The sequence below is a fragment of the Olea europaea genome, unplaced genomic scaffold, assembly GCF_002742605.1.
Source record: "Olea europaea var. sylvestris unplaced genomic scaffold, O_europaea_v1 scaffold311, whole genome shotgun sequence".
Classification (NCBI taxonomy): domain Eukaryota; kingdom Viridiplantae; phylum Streptophyta; class Magnoliopsida; order Lamiales; family Oleaceae; genus Olea; species Olea europaea.
Window position 1 is genome coordinate 214,013 of NW_019249854.1, and position 8,459 is coordinate 222,471.

General features: G+C 33.0%; 1 protein-coding gene across 1 annotated transcript; it reads right to left on the reverse strand.

Moving 5' to 3' along the window:
• Positions 1 to 4,662: 4,662 nt before the first annotated feature.
• LOC111385266 lies at positions 4,663 to 6,015 on the reverse strand. The gene has a single exon (XM_023009643.1). It carries the CDS (start codon positions 5,922 to 5,924, stop codon positions 5,052 to 5,054), a length of 873 nt encoding a protein of 290 aa, XP_022865411.1. The 5' UTR covers positions 5,925 to 6,015; the 3' UTR covers positions 4,663 to 5,051.
• Between the last annotated feature and the right edge of the window lie 2,444 nt (positions 6,016 to 8,459).

Consider the following 8,459-nt stretch of genomic DNA (forward strand, 5'->3'; position numbering starts at 1 on the left):
TACTTAACCAAGGTAATGCCTAATAAATGCTATCTTCTTAGACAATTCTATAATTTTAGATTTGATACCTTATCCAATCTAGAAGAAAACATTGATAAATCCTCTAAATTGTTTCAAGATCTGACTAATTGTGATGAGAAACTATCTGATGATCAACTAGTTTTTGCTCTGTTGAATGCACTAGGTGATAGATACAAAGAACATAGAAATGCTTTAGAAAATGAAAGAGAGTATTTGACTATTGATGTTATTATCTCAGCCTTAAAGAATAGAGAACTTGAACTAAACTCTAAAGCCAAGGACTCTAATGGAGAAGAGTTAAATAATAAAGGGATATTAAATCCTAACAAAAGGAGTAATCAATGCAATTTTAACTCTCACAAGAAAGGAAAATCTCAAACTTCTAAATTTAGAAATTAAAACAAGAGTTAACTTAAATCGTAGAATCAATTCAGGAAATGTTACTACTATGGTAAAACTGGACATCTCATAAAAGATTGTTTCAAGAAGATATCTGATATGAAAGGAAAGTCTAATTCCAATAGATCAGCTATCATAGCTTGTAATGATGAATCTAAATACAAGGAATTGTCCTTGTTATTTTCAATTAAAAGAAACCCAAAGGAATGGATTCTTGACTCTGATTGTTCTTTTCATATGTGTCCCATTAAAGAATGGTTCATTGAATTTGATATTTTGAATGGTGGTCAAATTCAAATGGGAAATGATATGACTTGTAAAATAAAAGGTATTGATAAAATTGACCTTTTGTTAGAAAACAATCATATTCTTGATCTACCCTTAATACGATATGTTCCTAATCTTCAAAGAAATCTGATTTCCTTGAAACAATTGGATAATGAATATGAAATTAAATTCCGTAAACGATTTACCAAAGTGGATTTCAATTCTAAGAAAATAATAGCCAAGGTTAATGGAATTTACACACTTTTAGCTGAACCATTAGTTGGAAATTTATTAGCTGTTGTTCAGTCTTTTGATGATAAATCTTTAATTTGGCATAAGAGATTGGGGCATGTTAGTGAAAAGTGATTGATGATTCTTAACAAACTTGGATGTTTTGGAAAAGATGATATTAAGAGTTTGAAATTTTATGAAGATTGTGTCATTGAAAAACAAAATAAGCTACCTTTTAAAATAGGAATTCATAAATCCTCTTTAATACTTGATTATTTACATGCTGACTTTTAGGGTGCAGCACCAGTAAGTACTCTGAGTAAATTTAGATTCTATCTACTAATTGTAGATGATTTTTTAAGAAAAAATTGAACATTCCTTTTAAAAACTAAATCTGACACATTCCAAAGTTTTAAACAATGGAAATTGACGATTGAAAATCAAACTAATAAAAAAATCAAAGCACTTAAAATGAATAGTGGACTTGAATTTTGTAACACTGAATTTGATCTATCTTGTAAATAATTTGATATTTTAAGGCATAGAACAACAACATACACTCTTCGGCAAAATAGAGTTGCTGAAAGAATAAATAGAACTTTACTTGAAAAAGTTAGGCATATGTTGTTAAGTTCTTGTCTTCCAAGACTATTTTTGGGTGAAGCTTTAAAGACTACCACTTATCTGATAAATAGGATTCCTTCTAGTGGTATTGATTTTCAAATCCCTAAATAATTGGAACAGAAAGAGTATAAAGGTAATGAATATGACACAAAAAGCAATCCATAAATACACAAATGTCCAAAATATTTTGTTACCATTGAAATTGATATGTAAACTTTTGAATAGTATTAGGCATAAAAGTGCAAATTAGTCATTATCTTTAATTTTCAACAATGAAAAAGGTTAATATGAAATAATTGACAAAAATTGTAGTTTAAGTATATTTATGCATACATAATTGTTAGTTTTTCGTCAAATATTATTAAATTAATTAGTCACAAATTATTTTCGATTACTAATAAAAAAAATTATAGATTACAGTTTATTTATCGATCACAAATTACAAATTTGATAGGTCACAACCTATTTCACCATCACAAACTAAAAATTTTATAAGTCACAACTTATTTTACGCTCGTAAACTATCAAATTAATTAGTTACAATTAACCACATTTTAAGTTACGACGACACATTCTTCTAGATCACATATTATTTACCAATTACAAATTAATAATTTATTGGTCCCAAAACCCAAAACCCAAAATAATTGGTTACAAACACTCTTCCTTTCCTCCCCACCCCACCACAATGAGCACCGCATCCAGAACTGCACCACCTTACCAGCATCACCATAGCGTTGCCACACCACTGTCGCACAATACACCCGTAGCACACCACCACTACACAATGATAACAAATAAAATTCATTCCAAAATACTGACTATACCGACTAAGCAAGGATGAAGAAGAAACCACCCTCAAAACCACGACTAGCGTCGCTGCCGCGCAGCGAGCACCTCTCAGATCAGTGCATCGCTAAACACCACAATCAATACCACACCAACAAAGACTCCTTCAACATAAACACTATAACCGTCAATGATATACCACCGTGTCGCTGTTGCTTCATGCATACGGCGCCCCGTTCGCCATTGCAGCTTGTGAGCAGTAGCACCGTGATCAAGCGCTACTGAGCATGAACTGCAGCAGAATGAGGCGCTTGCTACTCTTGTCTTCTAGAGCAAGGACGCCACTGTGCGTCGTGAAGATCGACGGAGAATGGGCGGATGAAGATGCATCGCGAAGTGAAAGGGTGGAGAGATATTTGTGAAAATATATTAAGGATTGTGGAGTGGAGGTGGTTTTATGGTTTGAAATTAGGTAGAGGGGTTGTAAATTTATTTAATTTTATAATAATATTATTAATATTTAAAATCATATTATCATCTGATTTTTGTATAAAAACCTTTAAATTTGAATTTTGAAGTTGAAATTTAAGAAAGCTGGTTGGGTGTAATTTTCACTTTTAAATTTTTAAGTATGGAAATCCGTTCTTTATTTTGAAAGGTCTCAACACACAAAAAAAAAAATGTTTGGTTTGATAAATTGCATTAAGGATCATATCAATTAGAGTATACAAATAGACCTTTTTCACTATTCTACTAAAATTGTGATAGATGGTTTAGAGGATAATATTGTTAAAACTTGAGTTCCATCTTAACATGATTAAACATTAAGGAAAGTAGTCCAAATCTTTATGTATTGATCTACATTTTTATATTCAATGTGAGATTTATTCCTTAACGGGTATCAATTAAATCTATTTCATTAAAAAATATGGTATGTGTCTAAATTCGTAGTTGGACAAAACAAAATTTATGATCAACTTTTTATATCCATTAAATATTTTGTCTATCCAAGTAACTTCGCATTGACTAGCTTGTTGACATTGCCTACGTTACAAGGGCAAGTCGAGAAGTCAATGAAGGAAAAAAAATGTCTAGCCTTAGGCTACTTCTAAAAGAAAGAAGGAAAGCCTATTTATCTAAAATTGGGAGGTTTTTGAGATCTGATTTGCCAATACGATACTGTTTCGTCTTCACGAATAAGCATATCATATCTCGAGTGGTACATCATCAACCTTGATAGTCCAATTTGGTCCCACCAACCATGTTCATGATCCCAAGATTGTCCATTTATAAATAAATAAAATGAAAATATCCAGCACCAACCGAATATGGCAATTAATAGGGAGTAATGCTATTCGTAGTCGCTCATTGCGGTAGTCGCCTTACGTGACATACACATGACAGATGATTATTTAATGCATTAATGTGGTAATTTTTGTATTCATTAATGCACCAAATAACCACCTGCTATGTGTATGCCACGTAGGGCGATTGCCGCAGTGAGCGACTGCAAATAGCATTATTCATTAATAGGCATCCATGACATGTCAAAAGTTGCACCACTATGTACTAAATTTTGATTGGCCCAACCAATATTCCACGTGCATAAAATCTATAATTTTTCAATTAAAATCAATCTTATATTCATCTTTTATAAACTAGCAATTAATAAAATAAAAATTATGTTTTACATACACCTCAAAGTCGAACTACTGATTAAAAAGAAGTTTAAATGATTTATGTCTAAAGTTTCACATTTTTTTAAATGAAAGTGTATAAAGTACTAGAGCTATAAAAAGGATATTACTTCAAATGTATGTCCTAATTAACGGAAGAGCTAGTACGCGAAAATCATTCGGGCATACAAACCATCTATATCGTCCACTGGTAATTGTTAAATTCTCAAACCAAAAATTCAAGTTCTTAAACTGTAACGAATCTAATCTTCGAGCCTAAATCGTTAGAGACAAAAGACTTCAACATTATAAGTTTATAATAAGAAAAAGGTACCCCCACTCCATCTTTCTTGAATATATAGGTCAAGAACGGTTAGTGTCACTCAGTGATCACACTAAATGTGGTTTAAAGATATTATTACACCCACACATATACGGGCACGTACCCAAAAATGTTCCACATGACATTAGCTAACTGGAATATTTTATTTGTACATAATACGGTATTCATATTGGTGTTCACCCTCTCACGTGAAAAGGGACCCCTAATGTACGCGTAGCATCTCCTTTACCAAACTGCCATTACATACCCCACAAATGCTAAAACATAATCAAAGTGGAAAAGAAAAAAAAATGGAACAAGAACAAAAGCGTCTTAAACTAATAATTCCCATGTTTTTGCACCAGATTCATGTTACAAATAATTTTAAAAAAAATTATCAAAAATTGGGAAAGAAACACTAAAACCCGTGAGTAAGTACTTTTTAAATCCAACATATTTTCAACGAGATGAAAATCAAGAATCGAGGTCAAACATGTCATTAGACAACAAAGACTGGAATACCAACCACGTGGACAGAGCAATAGATAGAGAATCAGATTCACACTTCTAACACAATTTTGACCCACCAACCCCAAACTAACAAGAAATTAGAAAACACCCCCAAGAACCTAAATAATCTTTCTTTTTAGCCCCCCTACCCATCACATCTTTGTATCAGACAATCCAAAGTATTAAAAAACAACCCCAAGAACTGAATTATCTTACTTTTTAGTCCCTCTACCAATCATATCTTTGTACCTGATAATGGAATCCAACCTCTGAAGCTTCAACTGGTTCTTGAATTTGTTGATGAAATCATCAGCTTTAGCATCCACTTCATGGTCCTCCGGGAACTTACTATTCCCCTTCTCTCTCATCGTTGCCGGCCGCCGTGCCTCCACAATGTTCTCCTCGACAAAGTGCCCAAAAGCTGATTTCAAGCTCGTCGACTTCCTCATCCTCGCCGGAAGCTTCACCGGAATCTCACCGGAAGCCGGCTCAGTATCTGGCTTAGACCGAATAAAATCACTACCAGTAACTTCACTGTACACCTCATCCATGCTCCGCAGCTCATTTTGCTCAGCTTTCTGTTCATTGACCTCTAGGAAATCCAAATGGGTCGCTTTTCCTTCTTCAAAAATCAAATGGGCTTGCGTTTCTTGGAGATCTTGTTGCAAAATGTAATGCATCTGTGCCAGTGCAGTCTCATGATTTTCTTGGGAGCTTTCTTGATGAGATGGCTGAAAGAAATACTGGGCCTGCGCTTCAAAATTTTGAGCTTCGTGGGAGCTCTCAAGATTGAAAAGGTTGTCTGAATCTGTGACTGATTTCTGGCTGGCATCTTGAGATCTGTAGAAATTGATAGATTTCAGTCGCTGAAGAACAGAGGGGGATCTGGCAACATTTTGGCGTTGAGTGTCAGTTTGGGACTCTGTTTGCTGCTGATTTTGGTTTCGTTTTTGGTTTGTAAATGTTGAGGTGAAAACAATAGTGCCTACTACAACGTTGACGAGAACAAACAGAACAGTGGGAGTGAACCAGCTATTCATGGATTCCCACATTGAAGGTATTGCAGATGCGGACTCTCCAAACATTGTCGTTGCCTCTCTTGAAGAGACAGAGGAGGGTGTAAAATGGCTGTAACAAAATTTGACATTGGCCTTTGACCCATTAAATGAATTAAAAAAAAAACAAAGTAAGCAAAAAAAAAAAACTTCACAGTAAAAGCTCATTTTACCCTTCACATTGTTTGAAAATCTCTGACCGACCGATCGACACCGACTCCAGAAACTTGACCGACCGACACCGACACCACCGACGACGACCATCATCTACACCGGAAATAAAATAACCGGTTAGTTTTCATCACTTTTCTCCAGTTAATGCGGTTCATGTGCAAGTTTATAGCATTTTCCTTACTACGGTTTAATTAGATCCATGGGCATGAGTAGTTAGATTGTGAACATGTGAGAGTGTGAAAAATGTGGATTATTAGGTTTTTTTGGAGTTCAGTGGTCGGGAATGGCGATTTCCGGCCGATTCCCAGCCATGGTCGGTTAACAGTCGGGGTTAGTCTGGGCTAGTCTAACGGCCCAGACTGTATATATTTAATTTTAAATTTTTTATTTGATTAAATAGTAATTATGTTATTTATTTATTTAATTTTTTATCATTGTCAATATAATATAATAATTGAAATATTGTAAAATTAACAATGTTGATTCTTTTTTTTTTATGAAATTATCTTTAATTTATTTAAATAACATAAATAGTCTTTACATTTTAAAAAAAGGTAAAGTAATTATTTATTTAATTTTTATATTTGTCTTTTATATAATTTAATAATTGAAATATTATAAAATTAACAATGTTGATTCTTTTTTTTTATGAAATAATCTTTAATTTATTTTTTCAAATTTATTTAAATAATATAAATGGACTTTACATTTTTTCAAAAAATGTAAAGTAATTATTTATTTAATTTTTATGTTTGTCTTTTATATAATTTAATAATTGAAATATTCTAAAATTAACAATTTTGTGTTGTTCCTTTTTTTTTTTTATGAAATAATATTTAATTTATTTTTTCAAATTTATTTAAATAATATAAATGGACTTTACATTTTTTCAAAAAATGTAAAGTAATTATTTATTTAATTTTTATATTTGTCTTTTATATAATTTAATAATTGAAATATTCTAAAATTAACAATTTTGTGTTGTTCCTTTTTTTTTATGAAATAATCTTTAATTTATTTTTTCAAATTTATTTAAATAATATAAATAGTCTTTACATTTTTCGAAAATGTATTTAATTTGAAATTTTTGTTTGTAAATATATTTTCCAAATAATAATTATTTTATTTAATTATTTAATTTTTATAATTTTTTTTTATATAATTTAATAATTGAATACATAATATTGTTCGAAATTAACAATTTGTTTTGTTCCTTTTATTGTTCTTTTATGAAAATCTTTGATTTTTTTTCAATTTATTTAAATAATATTTATATTCTTTAATTTTTTTGACAATACATTTAATTTGATTTGTTGTTTTTTGTAAATATATTTTTCAAATGTAATATTTGTGATTGTATGGTAGTTAGAGTTCGGTTCTCTTGATTTTGTGATATTATGCTTTCTTTTGTTATATCTTGTTCAATGCTATAACATTTGAATTTTTGCAGGATGGAGTATCATTTAGATGCAGAGTTGAGACGTATGTCGGGGAAAGCTACTTGGAACAGTAGCTTTGAAAGTTTTACTACTGTATTGGAGCTGCTCGATGATTAGTACGGAGATATGCTACGACAGTCCTTCTTGTGGCCACTGTACTAGTTGCGAGAGGTGCAGTACTCAGGACAGATCATTGATGCACTTCTATGTCGGCTTCTGAGGCCAGTCGACGGCGATTCCCTCCAGTTTGACCTCGGGGGCAAGGTCGTCGGTTTCTCGATGTTTGAGTTTACATTGATCACTGGACTAAGGATTACGGGTGACGATGCAGCCATGGAGAGAAGCAATAGGCTGTACAAGACGTACTTCCAGGGACATGGGTCGGTGCTTCTACCCGACTTGATGGTCGCGATCAGGGGGTGCGACCATATGCTAGATAGATTGAAACTTGGGCTGGTCTACATCCTCGAGAGTGTGATGAGGTGTCATCACAAGAAGACTGCCATCGACATTTTTCATTTGCAAGTTGTTGACGACATCGATGCGTTTAACAACTATCCGTGGGGCCGAAGATGCTACGAAGACACCGTACATGTGTTCACCAGATTGCACTCGAGGCCCAAGGGGTAAGTATTATATGATTTTAATAAAGCACTGTACGCTAACTCGTCTACGCTTATTTTAACATTTCCCTCTTTTTTACAGAGTTAGCCGCACGATAGGACAAAGGACGGTCTCGGACCCTTACAAGTGGTTCCACGATATCACCACTGCGGGAGCTTGGCTCGCTGACGATGTAAGTGAACTATTCATTTCGTGTTTTTTATGTATATGTGACCTTGTGTTTATTAAATGAATAACTCATACTTTTTTGGTATTTTCTGCTGCAGCACATCGACCCGGCCATGGACTTGCTGCGAGATCGAGATCAAAGACATCCAAAATCATTTGA